The sequence below is a fragment of the Malania oleifera genome, chromosome 8, assembly GCF_029873635.1.
Source record: "Malania oleifera isolate guangnan ecotype guangnan chromosome 8, ASM2987363v1, whole genome shotgun sequence".
NCBI lineage: Eukaryota > Viridiplantae > Streptophyta > Magnoliopsida > Santalales > Ximeniaceae > Malania > Malania oleifera.
In genome coordinates, this window is record NC_080424.1 from 96,957,134 (window position 1) to 96,978,626 (window position 21,493).

The 21,493-nt window shown below is 40.2% G+C and overlaps 1 protein-coding gene across 1 annotated transcript; it reads right to left on the reverse strand.

Annotated features, from left to right (window-relative positions):
• Positions 1–15,612: 15,612 nt before the first annotated feature.
• LOC131162838 (uncharacterized) lies at positions 15,613–16,155 on the reverse strand. The gene is made up of 2 exons (XM_058119444.1): positions 15,908–16,155; positions 15,613–15,814 (listed from the first exon to the last, which is right to left on the reverse strand). Exons 1-2 carry the CDS (start codon positions 16,153–16,155, stop codon positions 15,613–15,615), a joined length of 450 nt encoding a protein of 149 aa, XP_057975427.1.
• Positions 16,156–21,493: the final 5,338 nt, after the last annotated feature.

Below are 21,493 nucleotides of genomic sequence, written 5' to 3' on the forward strand. Positions count from 1 at the left end.
AATTGTGAGGATGGAGACTTATGATTTTTTCATAGGATATATGTATTAAGGAAAAACCTGGGTTTCGTGCTCCAACTGCTGCTGACATTATTTTAGGATCCCTACAGATGTATCTTTAGTAAGCGGGTAAAGGGAATAAATTATATCAGGTATTTTCAGTAGTTTAACTAATTAAAAATAAAGCATGTGATTGTAGAAATATTATATATGACTTTCTTTGAATTATCAAGCTTATGGAAATAGAAAGTTTGAATTAATTATTATATGTATGTTTTGGGAAAAATCAGTTGTTGAATTTAAGTAGGTCTCCAGAGTTGAGTATAAAATTATTTTCAGCAGAAGAATATAGTTATTGCAGCCAGATTATTATAAATGAATTATCACTCAAATTGTGTGGCATGAGTAAATAAATATGATACAGCATAAATAAACTCGTTAGAATATTTTATGGATTTGTACAGTAAAGTATAGTTTTATACGGTACTATATCATGATAGTTTTACCCAGAGATGTGATTTTATACGGAGTTAAAAATATGTGTGTAAATATATATATATATATATATATATAGAGAGAGAGAGAGAGAGAGAGAGAGAGAGAGAGTTGTGGGTATTGTGAAATCATGAAATATGGTTTAATTTAGAAATTATGAAATGACTGTTCAGTTAGCTTTATGTCGTGTTCAGTATACTATGACAATCCAATTGGCTTTATGCCGTGAAAGTTCAGCCAGTTAAGTGTCGTGACAGTTCAACTGGCTTTATGTCGTGATAGTTCCACCGGCTAAGTGTCGTGATCAATTATGTATGACCATTATATATAGAGTTATGTTGATGAGTATAATTCCCTCCTTCTATATGGGTCAAGATGAGGTTATCCTCCTTGTATACCGGTCAGCATAAGGATGAGTTTAGTAGAATCCCTCCCTATATATGGGTCAATATGAGATTATTTTCCTTGTATACAAGTCAGCATGAGGATAAGTATAGTAGAGTCCCTCCTTGTATACGGGTCAGCATGAGATTATTCTTCTTGTATACAGGTCAACACGAGGATGAGTATAGCAGAGTCCCTCCTAGTATACGAGCTAGCATGAGATTATCCTCCTCGTATACCGGTCAGCATGAGGATGAGTTTGGTAGAGTCCCTCCCTGTATATGGGTCAGTATGAGATTATTCTCCTTGTATACAGGCCAGCATGAGGATGAGTATCGCAAAGTCCCTCCTTGTATAAGGGCTATGTAAGAACCTGATCCGTGGGATAGGGAATAAATAAGTAAGAAAAGGACAAAACAGTAAATTGAACAAACTTCGTCGATGAAGCTAAAGTTCGTCGACGAAGGCCCTTCTATTGTTTGGCGACGAAATGCAAAGGCTCGTTGACGAGGAAAAACCAAGAGGTTTTGGGAAATCCAAAAATCTTAGGCTCGTCGACGAGGCCACCGCTACGTCGACGAACTTTCTTAGTTGACTCATCGATGAAGACGCCGCCTCGTCGACGAGGTTGGCCGAATCAAAGGTGCTATAAATATCCTATTTCATTGCTTCTTGGCTAAGAAAGCCAAAACTCTCCCTTTCTCTCTCTCTATAATCAGGCGGAACACTCTCTCTCTCTAGATTTCTTTGCCATTCGTTGTTAGAATTGATGATTCGACGTTTCTACGAGAATCAGGGAAGGATTCTCTTCGTGATTTGTGGAATGGAACTCCGTTTCAAGGGTTTTTGGGTTTTGATCCAAAAATCAAGGTAAGGCTTGGTTTTCATTTCTGTTTTGGTAAACTTGTAGAAAATGGAATTGTAAGTATGTATTGTATTATAGGTTTTGGAAACTTAGTTAGTTGTTTAGGAGCCATAGAGTTCGAGTTTGGATTTTTGGGGAAAGGTAAGGGGATTTTGTTTATATCAATTATTTTCGAAATCGGATTCGGTAGAACTGTGGTTCACGATCCTATGTATGTTATGGCTACTTATTTGGGGAATCTAACGGATAAATTTATAGGGTTTTCAAGTTATAATTTTGGGAAAAATGGGGCATCGGGTTGCATCTCTAGTTTCGGGAAAACCGTAGATATATTGTGTTATAGAGATAGTCATGCCTTCACTTGTTTAAATTGTATTTTGAAAATCATGATTTTGAGATTACCAAATGAGTGTGGAATGAGATGTTATATGAATATGCATGAGTTATTATTTTCTACAATGCGATATAGGAACGTGTGTTCCGAATTGTTCTAGATTGTGAAAAAGTATCTGACTCTATATCCGAGGGTATGAAATACCACCTACCAGTGGCAAGAGTGTTTGGCTCTATATTCGAGGGTATGAAATACCACCTACTAGTGGCAAGAGTGCTTGGCTCTATATCCGAAGGTGTGAAATACCACCTGCTAGTGGCAAGAGTGTCCGGCTCTATATCCGAAGGCGTGAAATATCGCCTCTTATCGGCTGATCACCGAAGGGTGTGGATCCACCAATTGTACTAGTACGATGCCATGGTAGCCTGGGTCTACGCCATCTGCTGGGGACACCGTGTAATGTGGGTCCGCTTCATGCCGAAGGGTGTGACGACACCGGGCTACTTGATCATGTGTGTGTGGGTATTGAGAACTATACTGGAACTGTTTTGTGAAAATACTGAAATTGTATTGAATTGTGTACGTTTTATATGTCATGATAACACTCACATGCCACACACCGATATAACCTAATTCTTCCTTACTGAGAGGTGTCTTACCCCTATTGTACATGCATGTTTTTAGGTCCTTCGAGTAACCGAAGCTAGCGTCCTTGTGTTAGGAGCATGGTGGTTGGTTACTGCATAGGGTACCAGTGTAAGTACTTGAACTATAACAGGGTTGTCGTTTTGGGTATTTGCTGGCACCCGGGGTTATGTTTTGTATTATGGAGTTTAGACTCTATCTGTATAGACTCTGGTATGGTACTATGTATGTATAGAATGAACTTTTTCGTTGCGTATATGTTGTGTATGTGAGTGTGTATAGGGTGTACAGGAACCCCACGGGGTCGGACCCTTATTCATTACAGTATCATTTGTATTTTGTATGATACAGGGACATGTTAGGTTACTACATCACACCTTAGGTCCCATTACCGGGTTCGGGGTATGATAGCTTGGTATCAAAACTAACCAGGTTGTTAGACTTGATTAGGTGTAACTATGTGTACATATCAGAGTATAGGACATAGGAAATGGGTAAAATAGGTCGAGGGTTGCTTTGTTGCTAGATAGAGGCTCATCGGTGGTGTTTTGTGTTTTTCCTGGAATAACGTTTTTAGTAAAATCATGGCAAACCATTGATGGTTTCGTGTCGGTGTGATAAGTTAGACCTGGACCCGTGAGATTGGTAGCTAACATGATTAGATGTCAATGATTGTGTAAACTATATATGACATAGGAATTCTAACCAATTCCTATTCTATTTTCAGAATGGAGTCCAAGGATAACAACTTGGATAGTGGCTCCTAGGAGACTGCGAGAAATGAGTCTCCTTCTGTGCCTCGAGGGTTGATGAGGCAAGCTATGTGAGAGATCGGGTGGAGTGTTAAGAGGCGTGAACATTCTCCTACTGCTGCGGGGTGTACCATCGAAAGGTTCACACGTATGCACCCTCCGATGTTCTCAGGAGGACCCGATCCGATGATAGCAGAAGACTGGGTTAAGAAGACTGAAAGGATTCTGGAGGTCCTACACTACACAGATAAGCAGAGAGTCTTTTACGTTACCTTCCGGCTGTTAGAAAGGTTGGGCAATGGTGGACTGCGATGAGTCTGCTAGAGAAGCAGAGAGTCGGTCCTACAGAGATGACATAGAGCTATTTTAAGGAAGTATTCTTTGAAAGATACTTCCCGACCTCCACATGTGTTGCTAAGGCGGATGAGTTCTCTACTGTAACACAGGGAGATATAAGGTGTCACGAGCTAAGCTTGTTCAGGGCATTAAGGTTGCCTGTGACCGCTTGCCTCGTGTGTTTGGGACGGGTTTCCATTATGTAAATACTAGTGTAGGGTTATTTTCCAGTATTTATTTCATTGTAAGCCAAATAAGGCAGTATGACTTCTCGGTCACTTTGATGTTTCCTAGTGTCAGAGTGAGAATAGCCCAAAAAGCTCTTTAGGGGAGGGTGAGTGTTCATCAGTCATTGAAAAAACTCACTAGCAATTGTCAATGTGCTTAGCCTACTTGCCTCCCTCGCTAAGTACACCATGTCAACGGAGGATTTGTTAATGAATTACGTTTACTTCAATGTTTACTACTTGCTTGCCACGGTTTTCATGAATTGATTACTATTTCCGTTGCTATTTGAATGAATGCTAATGAAAGTGGCTTCGTGGATGAATGTGGGAAAACGATAGGTTTGCTAGTTAAACAAAAGTGCTTTAGCTCGTGCCACACGACCCTTCACAGCGGTGTGAAAATAGTCGGACCGTGACACTTGGTATCAGAGCCAAGGCTCAGTTGCTACGAGAATTCAGTTACCTTCGTCGTGGGATTTGGGAAGCTTTGGTTAGTTACCATGGCACCAAACAATGCTGAAAGAATCAGTGCACTATAAGCACAGGTTAGACAACCGACAATATGGCCAAAGAGATGGCCCAACTGAGGGGACTTGTTGATGAAGTGATGGGATCACAACAGCATCAAGCAAGTTTGACAAGTGAAATGTTAGAGGACTTTCACCACATTGTGGAAACTTTGCAGGCCCGGATGGCTGATCTGGATGCAAAGGAGAATCTGATGGTTCTTGCTAGAGGGAACTCTAACACTCCGGGAGTTAGCAAGACCAAGGTACCTAAACCCAAGACGTATAGGGGTGCCCGTGATGCTAAGGAGTTAGAGAACTTCTTGTTTGATATGGAACAGTATTTTCGCACTGTGAGGATGGCCTCATAATAGGTGAAAGTGGATACTGCAACCATGTACTTGGTGAGTGACGCTAAACTGTGATGGCGTGCTAAGTACAATGACACTGAAAATGGAAACTGTGTAATTGAGGGTTGGGCGGACTTGAAGAGAGAGCTCAAGGCTCAATTCTTTCTTGAAAATGTTGAGTATAATGCAAGGAAAAAGCTGAGAGACCTCAAGCATACTGGGTCGATCAGGGAATACGTGAAACAATTTTATGCTTTGATGTTGGATATCAGGGATATGTCAGAGAAGGACAAGTTGTTCTATTTTCTAGAGGGGATGAAACTGTGGGCAAGAATTGAACTTCATAGACAAAGAGTTCAAGACTTTTCTACTACACAAGCTACTGCAGAACGCTTGACTGACTACGCTGGGGAGAATACCTGTAACATCCCCTTTTCGGGCGTTGCCACTTAACCTTGTGGGCCTTGCGCTCGTGGCAACAACGGATACCTATCAGAGCACTCACTGAGATTGAGGCGTTACGTATCGCTGTCCCTCAATTCAGCAAGCCCTCGGGCAGAAAGTCTTACTTCGCCACAATCATTCATAAACGAGAATTCCCAGGGATCGGGGTAACTAGCCCTTTGCTTTGATACCAAAATTTAACATCCTCAAAATTCTCACCATTTTTTTTTTCTATATATGTGTATCTACATCCACACCTAAGAAGCGGAACACAAATCACATAACCATATATATATATATATATATATATATATGTAAATACTATACAATACCAGAACCCAGTATATATCGACCATAGCCATACAAAACAAATCCCTCCAGTATCATATACCTCGAAAATACAAAACTCTATCAAAAACTCACCCTATAACCAGCATAATCAAAATACTCTCTATCCGCGAGCCTGATCTGCTTGTCCAACTGTCTCACCTGAAAAATGGTAATGTAATGGGATGAGTCGACACTTAGTAAGTGGAAATATATTATTTCTAGTGTGTAACAACTAAGTTAAGAATACCATTTAAATAACAACTGAACTGTGGTACAATAATAAATCTGTAAGACATATCTTTCTTTTCAAAATTTAAAACATAACTGTATCATCTGTGTTTTGTATTTTTCATACTACTATTATCATACTATATTCATCATATACTGTAAATACTATACTCATCACAATTTTTCATCTCTGTATTCTTTATCTGCATTTGTCTATATTCTTTCCTCAGGGATTTGATACTATATATATGCATATATACTCTTTTACTGTTTTTATCATGTTTCCAAAATTACCATAACGCTATCTTTCTGTACTGTAAATACTGTAATCTCTGTATACTGTATCTATAGCATCTTGATGCTATCTTTGTATATCTGTTGATATACTCTGTATGTTATGGTAATAGGAAACGTGGTATACTGTAAATGTTATATATACTGTTCTGTATAAAATTGTAATATATACTGATCTGAGTAAAGTTGTATACATGTATATCTAAATGTATATATATATACGTATCTGTTTCATTAAACTATTCGTATAAAAGATGTATATGCATGTATATCTCTCTGTATAATTTCTGTGAATATATAGCTATATCTGTATATTCTTTATAACTTATATACTGGGAAAAACTACGTAAACTGTATATATTCTATATCTGTATTCAATATAGTATGATATATTATAAAAGCCATATAAGTTCTTCATCACATGAAAATCTACTTAGGCCACACAAGTATTTAAACTTATATTCTGTAAAAACTGTATAATAAACTGGTATATATATGTGTCTATAAAATTTCTTATATCATTATAAAACTCCTAGCATAGCATATTTCCCTTACCTTAACTCTGAAAAGCCCTAATAAAATTATGGCTCTATACCCACAAGGTTCCTAACTCAACATCCTAAAAACAAAATCCTCCAGAACAAAATATCATTATTTTCTTACCTACAACATTTCTCATAACTAAGGGAAAGACAAATACTGAATAAAATGTCTTACCCTGAGATTGGGACGAAATCCAAACCAACTTTCCCAACGATCAGCTCCAGCAGACTTGCAGAGAACTTTGTCAGGAGTATCGTGGTAGCCTCAAATTTTCGATCCAATGGGAAACGGGCCTGGAAACGAGGAGAGAAGTGAGAGAGACCGTATGAGAGAGAGAGAGGAGAAAAAGAGGAACACTGAAATTAGATAAAAATCCAAGTTTTTCACTATTTATAGGGCCAGATTCGTCGACAAGACACGTTACCTCGTCGATGAGTTCTTCAATAATTTCGTCAACGAACTTCCTCCCTAATCGATGAATTTCAGGTTGCCCCAAAGCCTCTCTCGTTATTTTCTCGTCGACGAGACGTGGCTTCGTCGACGAGGTCCCTTATGCACTTGTCAACGAATCCCCTGTATTCGTTGATGAGACCCTGTGCAAAAATCTCGGGTTGTTACATTCTCCCCTCCTTATAAAATTTCGTCCTCGAAATTGAGTATCTGGATCCCCATCTATACACTCCATCATTTCGTAAAGGAAAAAAGGTCTACTTATTTTATTTCCTGCCCTCACTTGTGGCGGAGGAATACCGTGGTTACATTTATGTTATGGGAAATTACACATATAAAACTAAAAACTATCTACTAACTAAATCCATACATGTATCTGCAAAAGAAACTTATCTAACTATTGTACTTTACCTGATTACCTCTATACCTCTTGGAACAACTGCGGGTATTTCTGTTTAATCTGCTTCTCAAGTTCCCAAGAAGCTTCTTCTATGGCGTGATTCTTCTACAAAACCTTAACTAATTGTATTTCTTTAGTGCGTAAAGTCTGAACCTTTCTATCCAAAATCTATACTGGTACTTCTTCATATGCCAATGAATCCTTAAGCTCTATCTCTGCATAGCTAATGATGTGGGATGGGTCTGGGACGTATTTCCTTAACATGGCAACATGAAACACGTCATGAATTCAAGCCAAAGCTGGCGGCAAAGCTAGCTTATAGGCAACCGACCCTATTCTCTCAAGTATTTAAAAAAGGCCAATATACCTAGGGCTCAACTTGCCCTTCTTTCCAAACCTCATAACTCCTTTCAGAGGAGCTCTTTTCAAAAATACTCGATCTCCTACGTCAAATTCTAACTCTCGGCGGTGAGTATCTACGTAGCTTTTCTACCGACTCTGTACTGTACTGAATCTTTCTCTAATTAATCAGACTTTGTCATAAGCCTATTGTACTATATCTGGACCCAAAACTCGCATTTCTCCTACCTCATCCCAAAAGAGAGGAGAACGACATCTCCTACCATACAATGCCTCATATGGAGCCATGCCGATACTAGCCTGGTAGCTGTTATTATAAGAAAATTCAACTAACAGCATAAACTGAATCCAACAGCCTCCAAAATCAAGCACACAAGCACGAAGCATATCTTCTAGTGTCTGAATCGTCCTTTCAGTCTGACCATCTGTCTGGGGATGAAAAGTAGTGCTAAAAGCTAACTGCGTACCCATAGCCTCCTGAAAACTTTTCAGAATATTGAAGTAAACCAAGGATCTCGGTCTGAGACTATAGACACTGGTACTCCATGAACACGAACTATCTCCTGAACATATATCTCTGCCAGTCTATTTATGGAATAACCGATTTTAATAGGGATGAAATGAGCGGTTTTCGTCAGACGATCAACAACCACTCAAATCGCATTCAGTCCCTGTCGCACTGGTGGTAACCCCGTAACGAAGTCCATCGAAACGTGATCCCATTTCCACTCTGGAATAAACAATGGCTGCAACTGTCCTGCCAGTATCTGGTGCTCAACTTTAACCTGCTGACACGTCAAGCATTGCTGAATAAATTTGGCTATCTCTCTCTTCATTCCACCCCACTAGAAATACTCTTGCAGGTCCCTAAACATTTTAGTACTATCGCGATGGACCATGTATAGGGATTTGTGAGCCCCCTCCAATATAGTTCTCCTGATCTCAGTATCTGCAGGAACACATAGCCTAGTATGGAATCGCAGAGCTCCGTCATCTGATATGCTGAACTCCTCTCCCTGACCATCCCGCACTCTAGTTATCACCTCTACAAACTCTGCATCATCACGCCGAGCTGCTTTAATCCTCTCGTATAGTGTAGGCTGAACTACTAGACTAGCAATAACTGCCTGAGGACTCTTATCTACCAATTCTATACTAAGCCTCTCCAAATCCATCAAAATTGAGTGTTGAATCTCTATAGCTGCCAATACAGGTCCCCCTTGTAACGCACCCGAACCCGCCACACGGGGCCCGGTGCGGTAAGAGACCGACATGAGTCTCTGATACCATTCATGTAGCGAAAATAATAAATATCTTCAATAGAAAATACCAGAGTGCTATTTTTACATACATTGATCCATAATAATTACAACCTAATTCTTCATATTACAAATCCAGAATTAATACATATTAAACATAAACTAAGTACATATCCGATCTACTATATTTAACTCACAAAACTACCCCGCCTTGGAGCTATCTAAGCTCGATCACCTGGATAACCTGAAAAGATTTAACATATGTTGAGGTGAGACATTTCTCAGTAAGGAAGAAATATTTTATAACAGTGTGTGGCTGAAGTGTTTATAATATAATTAAAATATCCCTCTAAAGTGTACACACAGTTCACAAGTAACCCAGATGTCATACCCATAATCACACAAAATCAACGTCGTTATCGTCCTTTCGCATATTCACAACCATCAATATTTTATTGTTAATTTTCAAGAATAAGGAAATCTACCCGCCCATACAAGTAGGTTCCCTCTGCTCTAGTGCTAACACTAGGGCACTCACCTTTCTCAGTAAGCCCTCGAGTTATGTATTCAAGTAAAGACACTGAGAATGGGGAAGATCACCCGCCCATACAAGTGGCTTCCCTCTACCCTAGTATCCATGAATAACTACCAGGGTACTCGCCTTCCTCAGCAAGCTCTCAGGTGGAAAAATCTACTTTACCCAAAATACTTAATTAAAGTCACACCTATATCAATTCCAAACATATCACAAAGTCTCACACAAGATAATCAATGTAGTTGTCAACCATACCCACACAGGGTCCGCAATCATGCAAAAACAACGTCCACTCAGGACTAATAAACCACATCGCATATATGCCCACACAAGACTATTCATCACACAGCATCAGTGTCCACACATGACTAGTCCACACAGGACTAATCATCACACAACATCAGTGTCCACACAGGACTGATCATCACACAACATCAGTGTCCACAAAGGACAAACTAACCAACCTGTTCATGGTAAATAGGTAAACAACCTCCTCATACCACTTCCAATGTTTACCTCCCAACATAAACGCCCATATAACGACCTCCTCATACCATTGCCAACATTATATGACGATTATACTAGGTACGATATAACGATCTCCTCATACCACTACCAACGTTATATCGTCATTTACATGAACCACACCACAGATCAATAACATACCTAACTAATCAATCACATCCACACAATTTCCACAGTATACTCAACCCTCTAGTATTTTCAGCCAAACAAAGTTCACAATCTAACCAGTATATTCAACCAAACATGATTTATAGCCAAATAACATTCACAATCTCAATAAGTTCGTCATTCCACCATGTTTATAATCATTTAATTGTCAAAATGGTCTCAACCACATAAATTTTCCCCAATTTAATACATATATAATCAAAATAGTATTTTCAATATCAATTTGGTTCAGAAAATTATACCTGTATATGTAGGATTTTTACCCAAAATTTGTCGTTTTAACAATTACTAATAGCTATTATAAAATATTTCCCCTTACCTAATTCCCGAAAAGTCCCTTAAAATGATCAGTCCTACACCTGCAGGGTTCCCCACTCAACACCCTGAAATCCACATCCCCCAGAACTAAACTTTAGTATTTCTTCGCATACTACATTTTCGACAACTGCCAAGAAGCCAAAAATTGAGTAGAAAGTTTTACTCTAGACTTGGGATGGTTTCTCAACTAGCTCCACCGACAATTTACTCTAGTAGATTCATAGAGAACTCTCCCAAGAGTTTCGTGGTGGCTTCAGATTGTCGAACCGATGGAAATCTGGCTCAAAATCGAAGAGAGAAGGGAGGATGGCCGAAATTCTAGAGAGAGGAAGAAGACATGCAGGAAAATCTGTGCTGAAATGAAGGAACCCCACTTTATATACACAGGGATTTGTCAATGAGACACATTGATTTGTTGACGAGTCTTGTACACAATTCGTCGACGAAACAGTCAACTCGTCGACGAATTTCAGTTTATTAAAACCCCTCTCGATAATTCCTCGTCGACGAGCCTAGAAGAACATTTGTTGACGAGCCCAATCTTTGTCGATGAATGTCTGCTGCCTCCCATTTCCGAATTTATTCTTTCTTTCCTTATCTTCCTTATAATTTCAAAATAATTTAAAATTCCCCAGGTTGTTATACCCCTGATTTCCTGCTCAGAGGATCTGCCACTATATTCGCTTTTCCTGGGTGGTAACTAATCGTGCAATCATAGTCTTTAATAAGTTCTAGCCACCTTCTTTGTCTCATATTTGACTCTTTCTGGGTGAAGAAATACTTCAAGCTCTTGTGATCCATGAAAATCTCGCATTTTTCACCATATAGGTAGTGCCTCCAGATCTTGAGAGCATACACCACTGCAGCAAGCTCTAAATCATGGACAGGATAATTATTCTCATATTCTTTAAGCTGCCTACGTGCATATGCAATAACCTTGTCATGCTGCATCAACACGCATCCAAGACCCTTCAAAGAGGCATCACTATATATTACAAAACCATCCTCCCCTGATAGAATAGCTAATACTGGAGCTGAAACTAACCACTGCTTTAACTTTTGAAAACTCTGCTCACAATCATCAGTCCATTCAAATTTTACATTTTTCCTCGTAAGTTGTGTTAATGGACCTGATAGCTTGGAGAAACCATCCACAAAGCGCTGGTAATAACCTACTAACCCCAAAAAGCTTCTGACTTCTTGAACATTTCCCAACCTTTCCCAACTCACCACTGCCTTTATTTTACTTGGATCAACTAATACGATTGCTTCTGAGATCACATGGCCGAGAAAAATGACCTGCCTTAACCATAACTCACATTTCTTGAATTTTGCATATAATTTCCTTTCTCTCAATCTCTGCAACACCAGCTTCAAATAATGATCGTGCTCCTCAAAACTCCTCGAGTAGACCAGTATACCATCAATGAATACAACCACAAACTGGTCCAAATATTGATGAAACACCCGATTCATTAGATCCATAAATACTACTGGTGCATTAGTCAACCCGAATGGCATCACTAAGAAATCGTAATGCCCATTCCTGGTACGTATGCTGTCTTCGAAATATCTTCTGCTTTAACTTTCACCTGACAGTAGCCTGATCGCAAATCAATTTTAGAGTAAACCTGTGTTGACCTTATAGGTCACACCCAGTTTTGATAATGACAAATACTCAGGTGTTTGATGGCTTTCGAGTGTGTGTGCAGGTTTATATTAGCAAACTAATTGATGACACATGAAAGCAAAGCATGAAGACCCTGAAGACCTTTTTATTTGTAATTGTAAATTCAATATTTGTAATATGGGTTTGTAATAGTAACTTAAGATGTGGTCTGTATTTATCTTACCTACACATCATGCATATTGGATATATGGTAAGCTTAAAATGACCATAGGGGTTGAATGACCTAAGGGTCGATCGACGCGGGATTTTTGAGACTATCTCAAAACGGCCTCAGTAAAGACCCTAGTATAACTATAGGTCCCAACACTCACACACATATCATATAATATATGTGAGTGTTAAATCTGTGCTTAAATTGAATATTTCTAAGCAACTTGAGAGAGCTCGGGTGACCAAACCCTTGGAGTACAAAACTCCTCAAGCACCCGAAATGTGGTCGAGTCAACAGTTGACCAGGGCTCTCGGGCGATCGAACTTTTAATGTTCTTATCTTCCTCAGGCGCCCAAACGCCTCGAAAGAAACATTTCACCAACTTGGGCGACCGAACACATGGATTCGGGCCACCGAACAATGGACAGGGCACCCGAAGTCACGAACAAATGCTACTGACTTTAATTCGAGCTACCGAAGCACCATCTGGGTGACCAAATTTGCGTTGAACACCTTTTTTTACTGAGTCAGGTCGGGCAACCGAACCAAGGTTCAGCCACCCGAACCTTGCCCAGTTAAAATTAGTTTAACCGCGAGTAAACAAGGTTATTTCGGGCTAATTGGATTTTAATCTTTTGGGATTTTTTTAATTATTCCCATCATATCCCAAACGGTTATATTTTTACCCCTAGCTATAAATATGAGTCCACTTGCAAGATTAAAAGGAGATTAGAAAAGTGATTAGCCAAAATATCCTCTCTTTTGAAAATACATCTTTTGTCCAAATACTCTCAAACTTTCATTCCTTTGATATATTCTAAGATTGTGAGAGTTCTTCTTGTGTGATTGTGATTGTTATACTTTGCTATAAACTCCCACTTGTTTGTGTGATTGAGATAATTTTTCTGGGGAGTTTAGCTTAGGTTTATCCCATAGATTTGCATATTATAAATCTTGTGTCGGGATAAACCAAGTAAGCTTAGGATATTTGCATCTTTGTTGCAAGTGTTCGATAGCTTGATTTTCGGCATGCAAAGATTTTTTCAAACTAAGTAGTATTTCTTCAAACTAGTATAGCGCATCTTTCATTAAGGAAAATATATTTGAACTTAGTTTGATTATCTGCTTAGTTTACTTGGAATATTGATGTATTATTAAAATACCTTGTTTATATTCCAAGATATTGTTTATGTTGAACACTCTTGAGCATCTTACTGATTATATTGCATTGAGTGTGGATTGCACAAAACTAGTCTCCATAAGCTTACACTATATCCATGTTATTGATGTGTATGTGAACGTGCGTATTTGGGTACATATCTGCTTTACGTGAAAGCACTATTTCTATACCATCTATTTGAGAGAATATTGTTGTATTTCCAAGCGTGGCCTAGGGGGGCGGTAATCTAGCCTGGTAAGGATTGTGTAAGTTGAGGCTAGCCCTGTGTTAATTGACCTGGTTGTAAAGGTTGAGGCCAGCTCTTTGTTAATTGACCTAGTTTGTATAGGTGCCGCTCCACCCGTTTAAGTGAGCAAGTATAGTGGTAATCCTTGTGCTTGTTAGCCAAGGCGAGGACGTAGGCAATTTGGCCGAACCTCAATAACATTTGTGGGTGTCGTCTCTTTTACTGCTTTATTGTGCATGCTTGATTAAATTTCCATTACAGTTTAAATTCCATTGTATATTTGGATTGATTTATTTTACATGCACTACATTGACCTTAGGCTTGCAAAATACTGTTGATTAGTGATTGACCTAGGGGATAAAATTTTTAAATACCCAATTCACCCCCTTTTGGGATTGCACTAAAGCTAACAACCTGGGTCCCCTGGAGCTGATCAAATAAATCATCAATCCTAGGAGAGGATATTTATTCTTGGCTGTCAATTTATTTATCTCCCTATAATCGATGCACACCTCATGGTTCCATCTTTCTTTTTCACGAATAGAACTGGCGCTCCCTAAGGCGACACACTAGGCCTAATGAAACCCTTATCCAGTAATTCCTGTAGCTAATCTTTCAGTTCTTTCAACTCGACTGAAGCCATACGATACAGTACTTTAGATATTGGTGCAAATCTCGACAACAAGTCAATAATGAACTCAATCTCATGATCTAGTGGCAAATCAGGCAATTCTTTTATGTATGCGACATACCCCTGGCAACCACCCTGTAGCAGTCTCCTCACTTGAATAGCCGACACTAGCTGTGGCGAGGCACGCACGCGTGAACCTGTAAAGCTAAATTCTGGCTCACCCAGGGGTCTGAAAATTACTTCTTTCTAATGGCAATCAATACTTGCATGATAAATAGCTAACAAATCCATACCTAGTATCACATCAAATCCCTGCATATCCAAGACCACAAGGTCGGCTAAAAGCACTCTCTCCTGAATACTTACTAAAAAATCTAGAAGTACCCTCTTGCATCTAATCACAGATCCCATTGGCATACCCACAGACAATTCTACATCTAATGGTTGTGTCTTTATTCCAACTATTTTCACATATCCCATCGAAATAAAAGAGTAGGTGGCATCTGTATCAAACAAAACAATAATTTTATATGGTAAAGCAGTAAGAGTACCTATGACCACGTCTCTAGTCGTCTCAGCGTCTCCTGGTGTTAATGCGCAGACCCTCGCTGGCGCAGTGTTCCTCTGCTAACCACCGCGGGGCGCCTGATATCCACCTCGAAATGGTCTGGGAGCCTGTGCATAATTTGACGGCATCTGACACAATTGACCATATGACTCGGCCTCCCGCATCAATAACAAACATTTTCCCCCAATCGGTACTCACCAGGATGTCTCCATCTGCATCTAGGACAAATGGCGGGAAACTGTCTGCCCTAAAATCCCCTATGCTCTACCATTTGCCTCCGGCCTTCGCTAGATCTACCTCCTCTCCAAGGGCCTCGGCTGGGACCCGCCTAAAAACTCGAGGGCACAGTCCTTTTCCTCTAACTCTGTATCTCCGTCTCTCTAGATAGACTCTCCTCCGCTATAGTGGCCTAGTCAACCAACTATGCAAAATCCTGGATCCTCAGTACCGTCACCTGTCTATAAATGTCTCGCCTCAGGTTCCTCTTAAACATTCTAGCTTTCTTCACTTCATCAGGAACAATATATGGGAAGAAACCCAAGAACTCGATAAATCTCTCCGCATACTGCTGGACAGTCAGTGATCCCTGGGACAGGCTCAGAAACTCCTGTACTCGTGCCTCTCTGATTGAGGCAGGGTAATATTTATCGAAGAACACTTCCCTGAAACAAGCCTAAGTCATCGGCACTGGTATAGCCCTCTGCTCCTCCAGCAACCTGGTGGCTACCCACCATCTCTCAGCCTCTCCTGCCAACCTAGACGTAGCATATAAAACTATCTGCTCATTGGTGCAATGAATTACTATCAAAATCCTTTCTACCTCCTGCACCCAATTCTCCACAACTGTAGGATCAATCGCTCCAGAAAAAGTTGGCGAATTCATCTTCATAAATTTCTCTATGGTGCATACCTGAACGGGAGATGAGCCTCCCTGCTCTCTAGAACTCCGCGCTATCTTATCCATAACTTACTGAGTCACACTACGTAGCACAGCATTTGAATCCCCACTTGTCGCGCCAGAAGGACCAGCACCATCATTCCCACTATCGTGAGTGCTATTGCCTCCTGAGTCCATCCTGAAAACATATAGAACATAGTTTTAGAATTCTATTTCCCTACATACCCAACTTATTCAACTAAAACTCCAAATTCTCTATTAACCATCCCTCTGGATCCTAACCCCAAAATCCACTCCTACAACCCAAACACATGACTCATCGATAGTTTATCATGGTTTTCCTGAAATCGTCACCCCAGGAAAAACACATAAACTACCACGAAATCTTGTATCCAAATCACATAATAAAACCTCAAATATTTTTCCTATATTCTGGTATTGTTTTCAAATGCACTCCAGAGTCTACAAAACCTAGCAACCTAGGCTCTGATACCAAAATGTAACGTCCCCCTTTCGGGCTTTGTCACTTAACCTTTTGGGCCTTGTGCCTGTGGCAACAACGGGTACCTATCAGAGCACTCACTGAGATTGAGGCATTACGTATCGCCATCCCTCAATTCAGCAAGCCCCCAGGCGGAGAGTCTTACTTCGCCACAATTATTCATAAGCGAGAGTTCCCGGGGATCGGGGTAACTAGCCCTTTGCTTTGATACCAAAATGTAACATCCTAAAAATTCTCACCATTTTTTTTTCTATATATGTGTATCTACATTCATACCTAAGTAGCGGAACACAAATCACATAACCATATGTATATGTAAATACTATACAATACCAGAACCCACTATATATCAACCATAGCTATACAAAACAAATCCCTCTAGCATCATCTACCTCGAAAATACAAAATTCTGTCAAAAACTCACCCTATAACTAGGGTAATCAAAATACTCTCTATTTGTGAGCTTGATCTGCTTGCCTAGTTGTTTCACCTGAAAAATGGTAATGTAATGGGGTGAGTCGATGCTCAGTAAGTGGAAATATGTTATTACTAGTGTGTGGCAACTAAGTTAAGAATACCAGCAACTAAGTTAAGAATACCGTTTAAATAATAACTGAACTGTGGTACAATAATAAATTTGTAAAACATATCTTTCTTTTCACAATTTCAAACATAATTGTATCATCTGTGATTTCAATTTTTCATACTGCTATTATCATACTATACTCATCATATATTGTAAAGCGGTATACATACACATAACTGTGCTTTATCCCTAGAACTTTGTACGTCATGATTTGACCCTTCATGACAGGGTTGTGCGGCCCGTAGGCAAGACTTCATCTGGTCGGCCCTCTAGATAAGTCAATACTCTCTACACTACCTCAGCTCGGCCAAACTGCATCCACTCCTAGGCTCGGGACTAGCTGCTACCTCATCAAACCGGCCCCCTCCACCCAGTGAATTGGGGAGCTGCATACTCTTCGAGCACGGCTGACGGTACCCACACACTATTTGAGATATGTGGTTGCACTCTATCTATATCTAACAACGGTACTATGCTCTGTATTCTTTATCTGTATCTGTCTATATTCTTTCCTCAGGGATCTGATACTATATATATATACATATATACTCTTTTACTGTTTTCATCATATTTCCAAAATTACTATAACGCTATCTTTATGTACTGTAAATACTGTAATCTCTGTATACTGTATCCATAGCACCTTGATGCTATCTCTGTATATCTGTCTATATACTCTGTATATTATGGTAATAAGAAACATGGCATACTATAAAGGCTCTATATATATTGTTCTGTATAAAACTGTAATATATACTGATCTGAGTAAAGCTGTATACATGTATATGTATATATACGTATCTGTTTTATGAAACTATTCGTATAAAAGCTGTATATGCATGTATATCTCTTTGTATAATTTCTGTGAATATATAGTTATATCTGTATATTCTTTATAACTCCATATACTAGGAAAAACTACGTGAACTGTATATACTGTCTATATCTGTGTATTCAGTATAGTATGATATATTATAAAAGTCATATAAGTTCTTCATCACATGAAAATCTACTCAAGCCACACAAGTATTTAAACTCATATTCTGTAAAAACTGTATAATAAACTGGTATATATATGTGTCTATGAAATTTCTTATATCATTATAAAACTCCTAGCATTGCATATTTCCTTTACCTTAACTCTGAAAAGCCCCAATAAAATTTTAGCTCTATACCCGTAGGGTTCCTAGCTCAATATCCTAAAAACAAAATCCTCCATAACAAAATATCAGTATTTTCTTACCTACAACATTTCTCATAATCGAGGGAAAGACAAATACTAAATAAAATGTCTTACCCTGAGATTGGGATGAAATCCAAACCAACTTTCCCAACGATCAGCTCTGGTAGACTTGCAAAGAACTTTACCAGGAGCGTCGTGGTAGCCTCATATTTTCGATCCGGCAAGAAACGGGTCTGAGACGAGAAGAGAAGTGAGAGAGACTGTATGAGAGAGAGAAAGGAGAGAGAGAGGAACGCTGAAATTAGATAAAAATTTGAGTTTTTCACTATTTATAGGGCCAGATTCGTTGAAGAGACACGTCACCTCGTCGACGAGTTCTTCAATAATTTCGTTAACGAACTTCCTCCCTCCTCGACGAATTTCAAGTTGCCCTAAAGCCTCTCTCAGTATTTTCTCGTCGATGAGACGTGGCTTCATTGACGAGGTCCCTTATGTGCTCGTTGACAAATCCCCTATATTCGTCGACGAGACCCTATGCAAAAATCCCAGGTTGTTACAATACCACTTCGTCCAAAGGGTTTGGCAGAGAGGGAAATAGTGTTAAGTCTTTCAAGAAAGGCAAACCCAAGAGTGGGGGAGCCGACTATAAAGCATCAACCTCAAAGGAAGCTTCGTCATCTTGAGGGTTCAACACACCCAAGGGAAAGGGTAAACTTAAGTGTTTCTTGTGTCGAGGTCCTCATAGAGTTTTTGAGTGTCCTCACAAAGCAACACTTAATGCTTTACAGACTTCCATTGCCGAACAGGCAGTGGAAGATGATGAGGAAGAAGATGAGACCCCAAGGATGGGTGCAATGTAGCAGGTGAGGGCATTAGAAAAGCAAGAAAAAGCCCCAAATGTTGCACGAGCCAGAGGGCTAATGTTTGTGGACTTGAGAATCAATAGGAAGAGCACCCGCGCTATGGTGGATACCGGGGCTATCCATAACTTTGTTTTGCAACCGAGAGCTTAGAGACTCAACTTATCCTTAGAGAAGGATACAAGACACATGAAAGCAGTTAATTCTGTAGCCCAACCTACTTTGGGAGTAGCCAAACAAGTTACTGTGAAACTTGGGCAGTGGGAAGGTCATGTGAATTTCATAGCAGTTCCATTGGATGACTTTCCAGTCATTTTGGGGATGGAGTTCCTAAGGGGAATGAAGGCAGTGCTGCAGCCTTCGGCTGGTTCCTTATGTCTGATGGGAGATCACCCGTGCATAGGGGTGAGCAAACAGTCGGTTCGGCCAAATTAGGTTAATTAACCGAATTAACCAAAAATTTAAGTTAAAAAATACTGTTGACCGAACCGTTTGACTGAACCGAACCGAACCCGACCGAATTTATTTTTTGGGTAATTCGGTTAACCATTTTAACCAAAACTAGGAAGGAGGGAAGGTGTATCACTGTATGTGTATCTATATCCAAACTGAAACAAGGGAAGGTGGGGGAAGGTTGAAGCCTTGAAGTCTTGAGTGTAGATCCATCACCACGCCCACGCGAGGGAAGAGCTGATCAAAGAGATTCGGGATCGGGACGGGTCACGAACTGGGAAGACTGGAAGAGGGGCTCAGGCGAAGCCAGGAAGAGGCGATTTGCGAAGAGGGAGAACCGGAGAACTGAGAAGTGGAGATTGATGTGGAGGAAAGGTGGTTGGTTAGGGAGACGATTGGGCTCGGGTGAGCTTGATGCCAGTGAGGAGGAGCCGGGGTGGTTCTCGATGAACTGCTCTGTGCGCGAACTGCTCTGCCAGCGACGACGATGGCGATGGGCGCAGGCGATAGCATCGCCGTCACGTGAAGATGGTGGTGCGAAGTGCGACCTGTGGTGGATTGAGCTCGGGTGAGCGAGGGAGGGACAATGAGGGACAGAGGGAGGGCCTTCTGACTTCTGAGAGCACTGAGGGTCTGAGAGTGTGAGACTGGGAGTGAGACTGTGAGAGGGAATGGAAAATTAGAAATATAGATAATAGAATAACAGGATTTTTATTTACTAATTTAAATTTAAAATTTAATTAATTATTAATTCGGGTAATCGGTTAACCGAATTAATATTTTCTATTCACCGAACCGAAACCCAATTCCCCGAAAAATTGAAATGCATAACCGAACCGACCGAACCGATTTTTTTAACCGAACCAAATCGACCAATTTCGGTCGGTTAATTCGGTTAATTCGGTTTTCCCCGAATTATGCTCACCTCTACCCGTGCATGGTGCAAGTTGTTGCAACAACAGGAGACGATGGGAAGTTCCTTTCAGCCATGCAACTCAAGAAAGGTTTGAGAAACGCAGAGTAGACATATCTAGCCATGGTGGTGGTAGATGAAGAAATAGGCAAAGAGCTGGTGCCTACGACCATTCAAGCGGTGTTGGATGAGTATAAGGAGGTGATGCCGGATAAGTTGCCTCACGAATTACCTCCATTAAGAGGTGTGGAGCATGAGATCGAGTTGTTTCTAGAAGTGAAACCAACTGCAAAAGGGCCACATCGGATGGCGCCTCCAGAGTTAGCAAAGTTGAGGAAGCAACTTGATGAGTTATTGGAAGCGGGATATGTTCGCCCTTCCAAAGCACCATTTGGAGCACCGGTGCTGTTTCAAAAGAAACATGATGGGAGCATGCGAATGTGTGTAGACCACCGCGCACTCAACAAGGTGGCAGTGCACAACAAGTATCCTATTTCGTTGATTGCTAATTTGTTGGATCAGTTGAGTCATGCCAAGTACTTCACTAAACTTGACTTGAGGTCAGGCTACTATCAGGTGAGAATTGCTGATGGGGATGAGTCGAAGACTACTTGTGTGACACGGTATGGGGCATATGAATTCTTGGTGATGTCATTCAAGTTGACGAATGCGCCTGCGACATTCTGTACCTTGATGAACCAGGTTTTTTGTAAGTACCTTGACAAATTGATCGTAGTGTACCTGGATGATATTGTTGTCTACAGTTCCACTCTGGAGGAACATAAAGAGCATCTGCGGAAGGTGTTTGACAAGCTGAAAGGGGAACAGTCTGTATGTGAAGAAAGAAAAGTGCTCTTTCGCTCAGCAGAGCATCAAATTCCTTGGTTATGTGATTGAACAAGGTCAT

Excerpts from the sequence above, each read along its gene's own strand:
- LOC131162838 (XM_058119444.1), bottom strand. The coding sequence starts at position 16,155 with ATGGATAAGATAGCGCGGAGTTCTAGAGAGCAGGGAGGCTCATCTCCC. Across the intron at positions 15,815-15,907 it reads AGATGGTGGGTAGCCACCAG|AGAGGCACGAGTACAGGAGT; the intron begins GTTGCTGGAGGA and ends TGCCTCAATCAG.